This window comes from Somniosus microcephalus, chromosome 13, assembly GCF_052327205.1.
Source record: "Somniosus microcephalus isolate GS21.2 chromosome 13, FLI_Smic_1.0, whole genome shotgun sequence".
NCBI lineage: Eukaryota > Metazoa > Chordata > Chondrichthyes > Squaliformes > Somniosidae > Somniosus > Somniosus microcephalus.
In genome coordinates this window covers 194,123,723-194,140,195 of record NC_140999.1, presented here as the reverse complement: position 1 = coordinate 194,140,195, position 16,473 = coordinate 194,123,723, and the positions used below count along the sequence as shown (strand labels likewise).

General features: G+C 51.5%; 1 protein-coding gene across 1 annotated transcript in view; it reads left to right on the top strand.

The window, feature by feature from the left end:
• Window positions 1-3,522: 3,522 nt before the first annotated feature.
• kcnq2b (potassium voltage-gated channel, KQT-like subfamily, member 2b) overlaps window positions 3,523-16,473 on the top strand; it is a 188,481-nt gene continuing 175,530 nt past the window's right edge. Inside the window, exon 1 of the mRNA XM_086005894.1 lies at window positions 3,523-3,981. Within this exon, the coding sequence (XP_085862020.1) occupies window positions 3,671-3,981 (311 nt within the window). The 5' untranslated portion in view covers window positions 3,523-3,670. The remainder of the gene's footprint in view (window positions 3,982-16,473) is intronic.

Genomic DNA, 16,473 nt, shown 5'->3' with positions numbered 1-16,473 from the left:
TTTTTATTCCAGATTTATTTAATTAATTGACTTGAAATTCCCCAACTACCCTTGGTGAAGATTTGAACTCAGTCTCCGGATCATTAGTCCAGGCCTCTGCCTTACTAGTCCAGCAACATAACCACCGTGCTACCGTACCACTACCACCACCTTCTCAGGGCAACTAGGGACAGTCAATAATCTGGGCCATATTAGAGTCACCCCGAGAACAAATTAATAAAAAAGTAGGTTTGCATTGAAAATAGATAAAACAACAAGAATAACTTGTATTTATATAGCGCCATTAACATAGTGAAATGTCCTTAGCCGCTTCACAGGAGCGATTATCAAACAAAATTTGACACCGAGCCACATAAGGATAAATTAGGGCAGGTGACCAAAAGCTTGGTCAAAGAGGTCGGTTTTAAGGAGCGTCTTAAAGGAGGAGAGAGAGGCGGAGGGGTTTAGGGAGGGAATCCCAGAGCTTAGGGCCCAGGCAGCTGAAGGCACGGCTGCCAATGGTGGAGCGATTTTAATCAGGGATGCGCAAGAGGCCAGAATTGGAGGAGTGCCGCGATCTCGGCGGGTTGTAGGCAACGTTCCCTCTAAACTGCGAGCCCGGCACCGGCTTTTCCAATGTTAAATTTTGCGCATGTGTGAGACTGTGAGTGGGCCGCACTTCACCTTAAAGGGACCGCGCACCCGAAAAAAATTAGGGGGAACATTGGTTGCAGGACTGGAGGAGGTTACAGAAATAGGGAGGGGCGAGGCCATGGAGGGATTTGAAAATGAGGATGAGAATTTAAAAATGGAGGCGTTGCCGATCCGGGAGCCAATGTAGTTCAGTGAGCACAGGGGGTGATGGGTGAACGGGACTTGGTGTGAGTTAGGACACGGGGCAGCAGAGTTTTGGATGAGCTGTAGTTTACAGAGGGTGGAGGTAGGAGAGAAATATTTAATAGGGAACTGCATTAACAATGATGATGAGACTGAAAGTAGAAAGGTCACCAGCAATGTTCCCCTCATTTTGTTTTAGTACGCGGTCCCTTTAACTGGGTGTGCGGCACATTAAGGTTTTTGCGTGTGCTCGGTTCCTTCCCTGTAGAAGCTGGTGAGCGGCTTGCGTGGGACCGCCAGACCACCGTGTGGCCGCGCAGTTTAGCTGGAACATTGGTCACCAGCCTCATCCGAGGATACCGAGCGAAATTGGGGAGGAGTTGCAAAAGCATTACCCAGAATTATCCAAGGATTTCTGGAAATGGGAATTGTATCAAAGAGCTGGAGAGTGTCAAACATTAAACGCCTGTTCAAGAACGGGTGATGGGTAATCAGGGAACTATAGTCTTAAACAACAACAGGAAATGCTGGAAACACTCAGCAGGTCAGGCAGCATCTGTGGAGAGAGAAACAGAGTTAATGTTTCAGGTCGATGACCCTTCGTCAGATCTGGAAAAAGCTGGAGATGGAACAGATTTTTAAGCAAGTGTAGGGGCAGGGAGAGGGGGGAGGGGAGGAAAGAACAAAAGGGAAGGTCTGTGATAGGGTGGAAGGCAGGAGAGATTAAAGACAAAAGGGATGATGGTGCGAGGCAAAAGGGAGTGGTAATGGGACGAGTTAAGAAACAAAAGATGGGTCTAGAAGAGATGTAAATGGCACTGGCAGAATGATCAACAGCTGCCATGTGAGAGAAAAAAGAAAAAATAGGGGCAGAGGTTATGATCTGAAATTGTTGAACTCGATGTTGAGTCCAGAAGGCTGTAAAGTGCCTAATCGAAAGATGAGGTGCTGATCCTCGAGCTTACGCTGAGCTTCATTGGAACGGTGCAAGAGGCCGAGGGCGGAGAGGTCAGAGTGGGAGTGGAGCGGTGAATTAAAGTGACAGGTGACCGGAAGCACAGGGTCCCCCTTACGGACTGAACGGAGGTGTTCCGCAGATTGGGTGACCGCTTTGTGGAACACCTCCGAGGAACAGCACCTCATCTTTCGATTAGGCACTTTACAGCTTTTTGGACTCAACATCGAGTTCAACAATTTCAGACCATAACCTCAGTCCCTATTTTTTCTTTTTTCTCTCTCCCACATGGCAGCTGTCGATCATTCTGCCATCGCCAGTTACACCTCCACTGGAGCCATCTTTTGTTTCTTAACTTGTTCCATTACCATCTCCTTTTGCCTCGCACCATCATCCCTTTTGTCATTTAATCTCTCCTGCCCTCCACCCTATCACAGACCCTCCCTTTTGTTCTTTCCTCCCCTCCCCCCTCTCCCTGCCCCTACACTTGCTTAAAAACCTGTTCCATCTCCAGCTTCTTCCAGTTCTGATGAAGGGTCATCAACCTGAAACGTTAACTCTGTTTCTCTCTCCACAGATGCTGCCTGACCTGCTGAGTATTTCATAGAAACATAGAAGATAGGAGCAGGAGTAGGCCATTCGGCCCCTCGAGCCTGCTCCGCCATTCAATGCGATCATGGCTGATCATCCAAATTCAGTACCCTGTCCCTGCTTTCTCCCCATATCCCTTGATCCCTTTAGCTTTAAGAAATATATCCAACTCCTTCTTGAATATATTTAATGAATTGGCCTCTACTGCCTTCTGTGGTAGAGAATTCCACAGGTTCACCACTCTCTGGGTGAAGAAATTCCTGCTCATTTCTGTCCTAAATGGCTTACCCCTTATCCTTAGACTGTGACCCCTGGTTCTGGACTCCCCGACCATCGGGAACACCCTTCCTGCATCTAGTCTGTCCAGTCCTGTCAGAATTTTATAAGTTTCAATGAGATCCCCTCTCATTCTTCTAAACTCCAGCGAGTATAAGCCCAGTTCCTCGAGTTTCCAGCATTCTCTGTTGTTGTTTCAGATTTCCAGCATCCGCAGTATTTTGCTATTGAATTATAGTCTTATTCTGGCTGTAGGTAAACGAATACAGTTCAAAATACTAGAATGGTACCAGGGATGAGGGACTTCAAATCCGTGGAGAGACTGCAGAAGCTGGGATTGTTCTCCTTGGAGCAGAAATGGTTAAGGGGAGATTTGATAGAGGTGTTCAAAATGATGAAGGTTTTTGATCGAGTAAATAAGGAGAAACTCTTTCCAGTGGCAGGAGGGTCGGTAACCAGAGGACACAGATTGAAGATAATCGGTAAAAGAACCAGGGGGAGATGAGGAGAATGTTTTTTTCCGCAGCGAGTTGTTGTGATCTGGAACGCGCTGCCTGAAAGGGCGGTGGAAGCAGATTCAATAGTAACTTTCAAAAGGGAATTGGATAAATATTGAAAAGGAAAAAATTTACAGGGCTCTGGGGAAAGAGCAGGGGGAGTGGGATTAATTGGAGAGTTCTTTCAAAGAGCCGGTACAGGCAGGATGGGCCGAATGGCCTCCTCCTGTGCTGTGAGATTCTAATATAGTGGGAGATTGCATCATTGGTGTTCTTTTTTTGGGGGAGATTTGAAGGGGTTAAAGATTTGCTGAGCTTTGCCTGGTTGGGCTGCGCAGCTGCAGTTTGCTGGGAATGTGTCTGCCTGTGTGTGGATGCAGGAGATGTGGAGCTGGTGCTGAGGCTGGATTCATTGTCTGCAGCTGGGGACTGGCTGGGGGAGGGAAGGGGAGAGGAGGAGGAGGAGGAGGAGGACCCCCAGCCGGAGGAGACCATGGGCGGGCAGAGCCAGTGCACGGCATGATCCCAGGCCACCATGGTGCAGAAGAAACCCAAGAGAGACGGGGAAGCCGGGCCCAGGGAGAAGAGGCTGAGGGTGGGCTTTGTGGGCATCGACGGAGGGACGGAGGGGGCGATCAGCGCCGGGGCGGACGCCTCCTGCACCCGGGACGGGGCGCTGCTGATCGCCGGCGCGGAGGGCAGCAAGCGCGGCAGGATCCTGGGCAAGCCCCGCTCCGGGCAAAGCAAACGCCCCAAACGCAGTGCCTTCTACCGAAAGCTGCAGAACTTTATGTACAACGTGCTGGAGAGACCGCGGGGATGGGCGTTCATCTACCATGCCTATGTGTGAGTAGCAACATGCAACAAAAAAACCCCAACACCCACCCCCATCCAACATTCAGGCTTCCAGCTTCCCGCTGTCGCAGTCTGGGATTTCCAGGGAGTATTGCATCCTTTGCAAAAAGGCAACTCCAGCGATGGAGCAGGAGAGAGATTGTCAGCTGGCTATTTATTAATTTTATCATCCCAATGTTTTCCTGTCATTCCTCTCTGTGTGTGTGCGCGGGGTGGGTGTTTCTGTTGCCATTTTCAGGATTTTGTTTTCTATTGACTTTATATATAATGTGTAATATTTTGCCTTGGAGTGGAAGAATCAGCAGAAATAATTCCATGGATGAGCAGGAGAGGAGTCAGTCAGGTGTTGAAGAAGCAGAGGAGGATCAGGGCCAGATGTGCCATCACGCCACTGTGCAAATAGCTGGCAGTCGACATTCAGTAGTTTTGGTATTTGTAGATTTTAATTGAAAACTAATGATTTCTTAAACTCCTACAATGAATCTAATTGTTTGCTGTCGGGACTTCAGTAGTCATTGACCGAGTTCAGATCAGTTCGTGCAAAGGTAATATATTTGTTATAAACGCAATTGATTGAACATGAGAATTAGGAGCAGGAGTCGGCCATTCGGCCCCTCGAGCCTGCTCCGCCATTCAATAAGATCACGGCTGATCTTCGACCTCAACTCCACTTTCCCGTCCGATCTCCATGTCCCTCGATTCCCCTAGAGTCCAAAAATCTATCGACCTCAGCCTTGAATATACTCAACGACTGAGCCTCCGCAGCCCTCTGGGGTAGAGAATTCCAAAGATTCACCACCCTCTGAGTGAAGAAATTTCTCCTCATCTCAGTCCTAAATGTCCGATCTCATCCTGAGACCGTGCCCCCCAGTTCTAGACACTCCAGCCAGGGGGAAACAACCTCTCAGCATCTACCCTGTCGAACCCCCTCAGAATCGTACATGTTTAAGATCATTGGGTTTCAGTCTAAACATGTTGCAGTGATCTTGGCTCTAAGTCTTAGTGCTGCAGGAAGTTTTATTATATATTTCAAGTCATCCTTCTTGATAGATTTTTTAATGTATTCATTCTCGGGATGTGGGCGTCGCTGACGGGTTGGCATTTATTGTCCCTCTCCAGTTGCCCCTGAGAAGGTGGTGACGGAGAGTGTTCCCTCTCGGCCTTGCAGTAATCTGCACGGTCCCGCGCAGAACGCTCACCGGCTTTTCTATTGTAAAGACCGCGCATGCACAGAAATTTAAAAGAACCACACATTAAAAGAAAGCGGCCGCTTACAGGGAACATTGCTGGTGGGCCGCCGCCTTGAATCGTTATTTGTTTTATTTATAACTATAATGTATATAGACATTTTGTGGATGTGCTCAAAATCTGCCCAACTTCTTGTAGTCAGAATCTTTGGCCATCTTTTCAATATCATTGAGACTGCCTGTTCTGCCCTCGCAACGCGCTTCTATGCAGAGCTAGACAGATAGCGAACAACTCGATATCTTCCAATAAAATCACAAGGCTTGACTTTTCTTGTAACGCTTTACTGAACGATTCTAATTGTAAAACTGAAATACAACACAGAAATGGAAGCACACATTAGTATACAAGCGCATAACTGATATGTATACACAAATTTAGGTACGCCTGAGCAACACAGTACATTTAGTAAACTGGGAGGCATTCTCTTTAAATTAGCCCTGTACATAGTGCATCAAAATACAGCTACTAGTTAATCAGCTAGACAGAGAAAAGTTACAACTAAACATTTTCTACAACATGCAGTGCACACTAATCATCCATAGCATTCTAAAATACTTACAGACAAACAATTTCCAAGACTCAAGCATGGGGACAATACAACTGCTCGGAGCCTGTGCTGCTGTAGGAGCACCGTGGTGTAGGTCTGTGTCCCAGCGAGGACTCCACGAGGACTACGTAGCAGTCCTGTGGGGAGCGTGATGACCTCATCACGCTCGGTAGCGTTGTCCGCGCTTGGGGCGTCACGTGATGCGCGTGGTCGCGTTTCTGGCCGTGGAGGCCGAAGTCGGGAGCGGGAGCTGGAGGCCAGGCTGAGCCGATGCTTGCCGCGGGAGCGGAAGATCGCGTCGCTCCCGGCGGCTGGTAGATGCGGCCAAAGGCGCTAGGCCGGGCTGTGCCGGCAGCCTTTCTGGAAGGCCGAGTCGGGCCGGCAGCCGCCTCACGCACGTCACGTCGTACGTGCCGTGACGTCAGCACGCTACGTTGTACGTGACGTGACGTCAGCACGCTAAGGCACGTCTTAAAGGGGCAATGGCCCTAAACGGTGAGTTAAAGGGGCAACGGCCCTAACAGGTAAGTTATACATATTTAAGTAGGTTATGTACATACAGTAAGGTTAAGTTAGAGGGAGAGACAGCACACTCCCCGCTTGGTACAATTCCATTTGTACCACTACAGATACAAAATAACCTGGAGAAAACGTCCTTTGGCTGCCACACGCTCAGAGTCCGTTCTCTAGATTTCTTCGGAAAGGAGGACTACGATCTCTGAGACTGGCCTCGGAAACACCTTGACAGTCTCTTCCTTGACGGTCTTCACCTCCACCTTGCGGACCCTCTTGTCCCTGCTCGGCAGAGTTTTGACGGCTAGTCCCACTGACCGTTCGTTTGTGTGCTTGGCTGTCTTTCAGCAAGACGACATCTCTCACTTTGACATTCGGCTTGTCTTCTGTCCATTTCCTACGGCTCTGTAGGGTGGGCGAATACTCTCCTCCCCATCTCTTCCAAGAAGTGTCTGCACGACACTGTACTTGCTTCCACTGCTTCCCGTGCAGCTCGGCCATGTCGAAGTTTCCAGAGGGAGCTGAAATAGCACTCATCTTTTGAGTCAGGAGCATCGCTGGGGTGGGGACTGCAGGCGTGTCTGGGTCGGTGGACCCCGACACCAGGGTTCTCCTGAGCGAGCAGAGGTGCCCCGCAGTCTGCTCCCCGCTACTCGGAAGACGGCGTCCAGGAGGGCGAAACGGCAGGGGTGCCGCCCAGCTGTGTCTATCGTCCTTGGACCTTTCAAGCACTGAGCATCCTAGGCCATCTGTGCTCACAGTGGGGCCTGCCTCTTCCTCACAGGCAGAGGAGGTTGACCTATGATGCTGCGTCATGTCGTCGTAGTCCTCCTTTGCCTGGATCCTGTTTGGGCATGGGCTGAGACAGGATGTGCGACCGTTGCACGACACGTTTGCTTTATAGACGCTGACATCCGCTGGTTTGTGGACTGTTCCCAGGCAAACTCCACCCACGAGGACCCATCCCAAGTCAAGCCGCTGCGCATAGGGAGCATCGTGGGGCCCGTTGATGTGCTCACGTACCTTGTGCACCCTTAAGATGTCTCTTCCCAAGAGTAGGAGGATTGGAGCGTCCGGGTCCACAGCTGGAATCTTATTGGCAATTGGCTGTAGGTGGGGCTGATGGCGTGCGACCTCTGGGGAGGGGATTTCCGTCCTGTCCTCTGGCATCATGTCGCACTCAATCAAGGTGGGGAGGGGAAGCTGTAGTTTCCCATCCATGGACTCGATCATGAAGTTCCCGACTCTCCTACCCGTAGTATCTGTTGTCCCTGCACAGGTTTTTAGTGTGTACGGAGCGGTGCTGGCCTTGATGTCGAAGAGATTGAAGAATTCCGTCTTCGCTAGGGACTTGTTGCTTTGCTCGTCGAGCACTGCATACATTTTGATTGCCTTCTCCTTTCTCCCTGCAGGATATGCTTTAACCAAGCAGATTTTGGAGCATGAGCGTGGGCTGCTTGCATTTCCACAAACCTCTGTACACTTGGAGGTGACTGAAGATGTGCTTTCGCTTTGCTCCCCGCTATCCTCTTTGTCAACCGCGGCGCTCTCGGTGGTTGACGGAGGAGGACCTGGATGCAGGGCTGCTATGTGTTTTTCGCTGTTGCACTCAAGGCACTTGATTGTCGCCTTGCAGTCTTTTGCCATGTGCGTAGTCGACCCACAACACCTGAAGCAGATGCGGTTCTCTTTCAGGTATGACGTGCGCTCATCAATGGGCTTGTCTCTAAAGCTTCGACACTTTTTGAGTGGGTGGGGCTTCTTGTGTATAGGACACTGACGATCTGGGTCATCCACTTCATTCCCAGCAGAACTGGATTGGTTGACTGAGGGTTCGGCTGGAACCTCTGTTTTGTGCACACTCACAGAGGCTTTGTTGCTGTCCTTTGTGGGTTTCTCTGTTCTCGAAGGAGCGTAACTGCTGGAGGTGGAGAAAGCGAAACTTGGATCATTCCTCACCCTTGCCTGTTGTTGGACAAACCTGGAGAAGAGAGAGAAGGGGGGAAATGCCACTCCATTTTCCTCCTTGTACTTGGATCCCTTAGCTATCCATTTCTCTTGAAGATTGTGGGGGAGCTTTTCCACTATTGGGTTTACCCCGCGAGCCGTATCCAAATACGAGAGGCCGGTCAGGTAACCTTCTCCCTTGGCACACTCCAGTTCGAGGAGAATGTCGCCCAGTTCTCTGAGCTCGACATTATCCTTGTTGGTTAGCTTCGGGAAGTCCTCAAGCTTCTTGAGCAGTGCGTGTTCGATGACTTCTGGTGTCCCATAACAGTCGTTGAGACGTTGCCAAACCAGGTGGAGGCCTGCTGTGGGATTGAGGACGTGCGCTGAGCGAATTCTCTTCGCCTGCCTTGACGACTCGGCTCCGAGCCACTTTGTCATCAAGTCTAGTTCTTCTCTGGCTGACAGATTCAAGTCCTTGGTGGTACTCAGGAAGGATGCTCTCCATGACCAATAATTTTCAGGACGGTCATCGAATTCTAGGAGGCCTGAACTTAACAATTCTCGGCGAGTAAGGTACCTGGCGAAGTCTTGTGCGCCTTGCGGCTCGGGCGAGGACTGCTTAGCTGGATTGGCCGAGTGTTGTGGAGGTCTCTGTAGGTGAGTCTTACTCGTTTCTTCTCTTTTGAGCTCAGTGTCTCCGAAAACGGGCCGTTTGTTGCTGGGGTGAGTAGCTAGTTCTACGTCGAGATACCTGAATGTTTCCTTTGAGAACACTTTGGAGTGTTGTTGGACATACTCATTTGTACGTTGCACTGGACTGAGGGGCTGTTCCAGGTCATATGTTTCCTGGCTGGGCTCCCCGCGTTCGCTCTCCTCATCTTCTTCATAAGCTGCGGCTTCGGCTTTAGCGGCAGCGGCAGCTCTCTGGCTTTGGAGAATGTGGAGAATGGCAGCGAGATCAGCTCTCTGCTTTACAAGGTCGGCTTTCTGCTTCATCATACTAGCTTCGAGGTCAGCTCTCTGCTTCATCGCACTAGCTTCGAGGTCAGCTCTCTGCTTCATCACACTAGCGTCGAGGTCGGCTCTCTGCTTCATGAGGTCAGCTTCTTTTTCAGCGAAGGACAATTGCGCTTGGGTGGCCTTTGCCTTGGCACGTGCTTTGGCGGCTGTAGAAGCTGTCGATGACGACGGTCTGCTGGACCGCCGAGATGACCTAGAGGATACTTCAGAGAACTGTGACTTGGCGTCGTTTGCTGGGAGAGCTGTCGGTGACGACGGTCTGCTGGACCGCCGAGATGTTCTAGAGGCTGCTTTAGAGGACTGTGACTTGGCCTCGTTTGCTGGGAGAGGCTCATTCTTCTCGATTGGCTGGTCGACTTCCTCTAGAGTATATTGTTTTCCTGAGCGTAGACTCATGGTAGCTGAGTGGTATCTTCCTGTGCTTGAGCCCGCTGTGCTGCTGTCTTTTTACTGTTCTGCCCTCGCAACGCGCTTCTATGCAGAGCTAGACAGATAGCGAACAACTCGATATCTTCCAATAAAATCACAAGGCTTGACTTTTCTTGTAACGCTTTACTGAACGATTCTAATTGTAAAACTGAAATACAACACAGAAATGGAAGCACACATTAGTATACAAGCGCATAACTGATATGTATACACAAATTTAGGTACGCCTGAGCAACACAGTACATTTAGTAAACTGGGAGGCATTCTCTTTAAATTAGCCCTGTACATAGTGCATCAAAATACAGCTACTAGTTAATCAGCTAGACAGAGAAAAGTTACAACTAAACATTTTCTACAACATGCAGTGCACACTAATCATCCATAGCATTCTAAAATACTTACAGACAAACAATTTCCAAGACTCAAGCATGGGGACAATACAACTGCTCGGAGCCTGTGCTGCTGTAGGAGCACCGTGGTGTAGGTCTGTGTCCCAGCGAGGACTCCACGAGGACTACGTAGCAGTCCTGTGGGGAGCGTGATGACCTCATCACGCTCGGTAGCGTTGTCCGCGCTTGGGGCGTCACGTGATGCGCGTGGTCGCGTTTCTGGCCGTGGAGGCCGAAGTCGGGAGCGGGAGCTGGAGGCCAGGCTGAGCCGATGCTTGCCGCGGGAGCGGAAGATCGCGTCGCTCCCGGCGGCTGGTAGATGCGGCCAAAGGCGCTAGGCCGGGCTGTGCCGGCAGCCTTTCTGGAAGGCCGAGTCGGGCCGGCAGCCGCCTCACGCACGTCACGTCGTACGTGCCGTGACGTCAGCACGCTACGTTGTACGTGACGTGATGTCAGCACGCTAAGGCGCGTCTTAAAGGGGCAATGGCCCTAAACGGTGAGTTAAAGGGGCAACGGCCCTAACAGGTAAGTTATACATATTTAAGTAGGTTATGTACATACAGTAAGGTTAAGTTAGAGGGAGAGACAGCACACTGCCTATGTAATAGTTTAGAATGGTAATCATGTATGTAAACAGTTCCTGTAACAATGTAGCTGCAGGCTGCGGCCAGTAGGTGGTGCCATGGAGTTGGCTCCGGAAGAGAGTCAACTTTGTTATCATCTTGTGTGTATATAGAAAACTTGTATCCTTCAACCGGCAACACCACAGGCAATTTCCGAGTGTATGAAATTTTAAGAAAGAAAGACTTGCATTTCTATAGCGCCTTTCACAACCATCGGACGTCCCAAAGCACTTTACCACCAATTAAGTGTTGTCACTGTTGTAATGTAGCAGCCAATTGCGCATAGCAAGCTCCCACAAACAGCAACGTTATGATGACCAAATAACCTGTTTTAGCGATATTTGTTGAGGGATAAATATTGGCTCAGGACACCAGGGAGAACTCCCCTGCTCTTCTTCAAAATAGTGCCAGGGGATATTTTACGGCCACTGAGAGAGCAGACTGGGCCTCGGTTTAACGTCTCTTCCGAAAGTTGGCACCTCCGACAGTGCAGCACTTCCTCAGTACTGCCCCTCCGACAGTGCAGCACTCCCTCAGTACTGCCCCTCCGACCGTGCGGCACTCCCTCAGTACTGGCCCCTCCGACAGTGCGGCGGTCCCTCAGTACTGCCCCTCCGACAGTGCTGCGCTCCCTCAGTACTGCCCCTCCGACAGTGCGGTGCTCCCTCAGTACTGGCCCCTCCGACAGTGCGGCGGTCCCTCAGTACTGCCCCTCCGACAGTGCTGCGCTCCCTCAGTACTGCCCCTCCGACAGTGCTGCACTCCCTCAGTACTGCCCCTCCAACAGTGCTGCGCTCCCTCAGTACTGCCCCTCCGACAGTGCTGCGCTCCCTCAGTACTGCCCCTCCGACAGTGCTGCGCTCCCTCAGTACTGCCCCTCCGACAGTGCTGCGCTCCCTCAGTACTGCCCCTCCGACAGTGCTGCGCTCCCTCAGTACTGCCCCTCCGACAATGCGGCGCTCCCTCAGTACTGCCCCTCCGACAGTGCTGCGCTCCCTCAGTACTGCCCCTCCGACAGTGCAGCGCTCCCTCAGTACTGCCCCTCCGACAGTGCGGCGCTCCCTCAGTACTGCCCCTCCGACAGTGCGGCGCTCCCTCAATACTGCCCCTCCGACAGTGCGGCGCTCCCTCAATACTGCCCCTCCGACAGTGCGGCGCTCCCTCAGTACTGCCTCTCTGACAGTGCAGCGCTCCCTCAGTACTGCACTGGAGCGTCAGCCTAAATTTTTGTGCTCAAGTCTCTGGAGTGGGACTTGAACCCACGACCTTCAGACTCCGAGGCGAGGGTGCTGCCCACTGAGCCACGGCTGACAGAAGCTATGAGATGTGTGTTCTATGTGTAAACAAAAAAATTGATTGGTTCAAGGAACCAATCAATGACCACGTTACTGCTAACCTCAGTATCTCTGAGCCGATCGTGATTGGTTCCTGGGAAAATTTCAGCTAATCAATATGCTCTCATAAACTGTGAATTAAGTTGTCAGATGTTTTTGTTTGGTTCTTGGGCACCTTGGAGTCCATCAAAAAATATTTACCACGTGTTCTGCCTGCCTCTGAGCGAATCAGCATGTCCTTTGAATAATCCCCCCTCACTGAGCATCCCCACAGGCGGTCCATGTGTGTTTTTAACAGATCTATTCGTGAAATACCATGTTTCTATTAGTGGAACGATAGAATTGGTTAGATTGGATCTTTTTATCTGTTACGGTTTATAAACTCTGAGGGAAAATTGAGAGTCGAAAGGATGAACGAGATTGGAGCGCTGAGGGACAAGTTCACGTGGTTTTCTCGAAGCAGGGGATTGTATGCGCCACTCGCAATCACATTCTCATTGTTCTGAAGTTTAATGGAGTGTTAGATGTGGAGGCTGGATAATGTTGGAGTTACACACCAGGTAGTTAGAATCAGAGAATCACACAGCACAGACGGAGGACATTCGGCCCATCGTTCCTGTACCGGCTCTTTTCAAGTATTTATCCAATTCCTTTTTGAAAGTTACTATTGGGCTGTATTTTGCGGCCCCTACGGATGTGTACGAAGTGCGCACTCGCTTGTAGGGGCCGCGCACGTTCCGGGTTTAGGCATACGCTGCCTGGGCGGAGAGTTGGGCTATTTGACCAACTTCTTCCCAGCGAATGCCCGTGAAATTCTTAACACCTGGTAAAAGCGTAAGAGTTTTGAAAAAACAGAAAAATTAAATGTTACCAATAACTTATACATTTAAAAACTTGTGAAATAAGGTAAGTTTATTTTTAGCTGCCTTAAAACATGCAAATTTATTTTTCAAAAAATTTAATTTTTGTTTTAAATATTTAATTAAATGCCATTTTAATTAATTTTAAACCTGCGATGGTTTTTAAAAATTTATTTGAAGTGTAGAGGTATTTTTTGGGGTATTCCCATTCATACGTATGGGGATTCTGTACATATGGAATCCCGATGAGCATGAATGGGGATTCCCTATTGTCACTCGTTGGGCCGGCCCATGTGATCCCGGGACGCTTGCGAACCGCCTGCGCCCCTGGGATATGTGGGCCTCTGCGCAGGTCTTTTTTAAAATTTGTTTTTTTATGGGATGTGGGCGTCGCTGGCAAGGCCGGCATTTATTGCCCATCCCTAATTGCCCTTGAGAAGGTGGCACTGTCGGAGGGGCAGGACTGAGGGAGCACTGCACTGTCGGAGGGGCAGTACTGAGGAAGCGCCGCTGCAGTCCGTGGGGTGCAGGTAGTCCCACTGTGCTGTCGGGGAGGGAGTTCCAGGATTTTGACCCAGCGATGATGAAGGAATGGCCGATATACTTCCAAGTCAGGATGGTGTGTGACTTGGGGGGGAACTTGGAGGTGGTGGTGTTCCCATGCGCCTGCTGCCCTTGTCCTTCTAGGTGGTAGAGGTTGCGGGTTTGGGAGGTGCTGCCGAAGAAGCCTTGGCGAGTTGCTGCAGTGCATCTTGTAGATGGTACACACTGCAGCCACGGTACGCTGGTGGTGGAGGGAGTGAATGTTTAAGGTGGCGGATGGGGTGCTAATCAAGTGAGCTGCTTTGTCCTGGATGGTGTCGAGCTTCTTGAGTGTTGTTGGAGCTGCACTCATCCAGGCAAGTGGAGAGTATTCCATCACATTCCTTACTTGTGCCTTGTAGATGGTGGAAAGGCTTTGGGGAGTCGGGAGGTGAGACACTCGCTGCAGAATACCTAGCCTCTGACCTGCTCTTGTTGCCACAGTATTTATGTGGTTGGTCCAGTTAAGTTTCTGGTCAATGGTGACCCCCAGGATGTTGATGGTGGGGGATTCGGCGATGGTAATGCTGTTGAATGTCAAGGGGAGGTAGTTAGACCCTCATTTGTTGGAGATAGTCATTGCCTGGCACTTGTGTGGCGCGAATGTTAGACGCATAGAGGTGCAGGAGTGCGAGTCTCCATGGATCCCGAGACAGAAGGTAAGTTCATAGATTTTTTTGCTGGTCGGAGGTCTCCGGCTGCAAGTTCAGGCCCATTGAATCTATTTCCACCGCCCTTTCAGGCAGTGCATTCCAGATTGAAACAACTAGTTCAGGAAGTTTAGGAGCTAGACTATAACGAGCTGAGCTTGGGAGTTGCACAGTTTCTCCCCACTGTTCTGGGACCAACATCACTAAAAAAGAAAATAGATAATCTCGTCATTATCACTTTTCTGGTTGTGGGACCTTGCTGTGCATAAACTGGCTGTAAGCATTTCATTGGCTGTAAAGCGCTTTGAGACATCCTGAGGTTGTGACAGGTGCTATATAAAGGCAAGTCTGTCTTTTCCTAATTGAGACAGACGGGAGCTGAATGATAATGGAGATTGAGCTGCAATCGATAGGGTGGCTGGGAATTGGATAGTCGAGAAAGCTGGGAGTTGGCTAAGACCACAGGTTCAGCTTTAGATAGTTAGCCGGACAGTTCAGGAACTCAGACATTTCTCTGAGTCTTCAGGACTGAGGGTTGCAAGATATCCAAATGGTATTGATGTTATTCACTGTGGGGTGGGGGGTCACTGGGGGATTGAATCGTGTTAGACACAGCGTTTTATAGCCATTATGAATTACACATTGAGTTAGAACGGCAGTTGTTCACATTCCCAGAATTTTATACATTGGGAAGAATGCCGACCATTAGTTGGCAGGGGACAATGTGGTTCAAGGAAATCAAGTGGGGAAGGATTATAGGGCAAGTCCAATTGGCGAATTTCCGGGTGTCAGTCGTGGCTCAGTGGACAACACTCTCGCTTCTGAGTCGGAAGGTCGTGGGTTCAAGTCCCCACTCCAGAGACTTGAGCACAAAATCTAGGCCAACACTCCCAGTGCAGTACTGAGGGAGCGCCGTACTGTCGGAGGGGCAGTACTGAGGGAGCGCCGCACTGTTGGAGGGGCAGTATTGAGGGAGCGCCGCACTGTCGGAGGGGCAGTACTGAGGGAGCGCCACACTGTCGGAGGGGCAGTACTGAGGGAGCGCCGCACTGTTGGAGGGGCAGTACTGAGGGAGCGCCACACTGTCGGAGGGGCAGTACTGAGGGAGCGCCACACTGTTGGAGGGGCAGTACTGAGGGAGCGCCGCACTGTCAGGGGCAGTGCTGAGGGAGCGCCACACTGTCGGAGGGGCAGTACTGAGGGAGCGCCGCACTGTTGGAGGGGCAGTACTGAGGGAGCGCCACACTGTCGGAGGGGCAGTACTGAGGGAGCGCCGCACTGTTGGAGGGGCAGTACTGAGGGAGCGTCACACTGTCGGAGGGGCAGTACTGAGGGAGCGCCACACTGTTGGAGGGGCAGTACTGAGGGAGCGCCGCACTGTCAGGGGCAGTGCTGAGGGAGCGCCGCACTGTCGGAGGGGCAGCACTGAGTGAGCACTGCACTGTCGGAGGGGCAGTACTGAGGGAGCGCTGCACTGTCGGAGGGGCAGTACTGAGGGAGCGCTGCACTGTCGGAGGGTCAGTACTGAGGGTGTGCTGCACTGTCGGAGGGACAGTACTGAGGGATGCCGCACTGTCGGAGGGGCAGTACTGAGGGTGTGCTGCCCTGTCGGAGGGTCAATACTGAGGGAGCGCCGCACTGTCGGAGAGGCAGTACTGAGGGTGTGCTGCCCTGTCAGAGGGGCAGTACTGAGGGAGCGCCACACTGTCAGGGGCAGTGCTGAGGGAGCGCCGCACTGTCGGAGGGACAGTACTGAGGGAGCGCCGCACTGTCGGAGGGGCAGTACTGAGGGAGCGCCGCACTGTCGGAGGGGCAGTACTGAGGGAGCGCCGCACTGTCGGAGGGGCAGTACTGAGGGAGCGCCGCACTGTCGGAGGGGCAGTACTGAGGGAGCGCCGCACTGTCGGAGGGGCAGTACTGAGGGAGCGCCGCACTGTCGGAGGGGCAGTACTGAGGGAGCGCCGCACTGTCGGAGGAGCAGTACTGAGGGAGCGCCGCACTGTCGGAGGGGCAGTACTGAGGGAGCGCCGCACTGTCGGAGGGGCAGTACTGAGGGAGCGCCGCACTGTCGGAGGGGCAGTACTGAGGGAGCGCCGCACTGTCGGAGGGGCAGTACTGAGGGAGCGCCGCACTGTCGGAGGGGCAGTACTGAGGGAGCGCCGCACTGTCGGAGGGGCAGTACTGAGGGAGCGCCGCACTGTCGGAGGTATCATCTTTCAGATGAGACGTTAAACTGAGGCCCTCTCAGGTGGATGTAAAAGGAGTTCTCCCTGGTATCCTGGCCAAAATTTGTCCCTCCACCATCACTAAAACAGATTAGCTGGTCATTTCTCACATT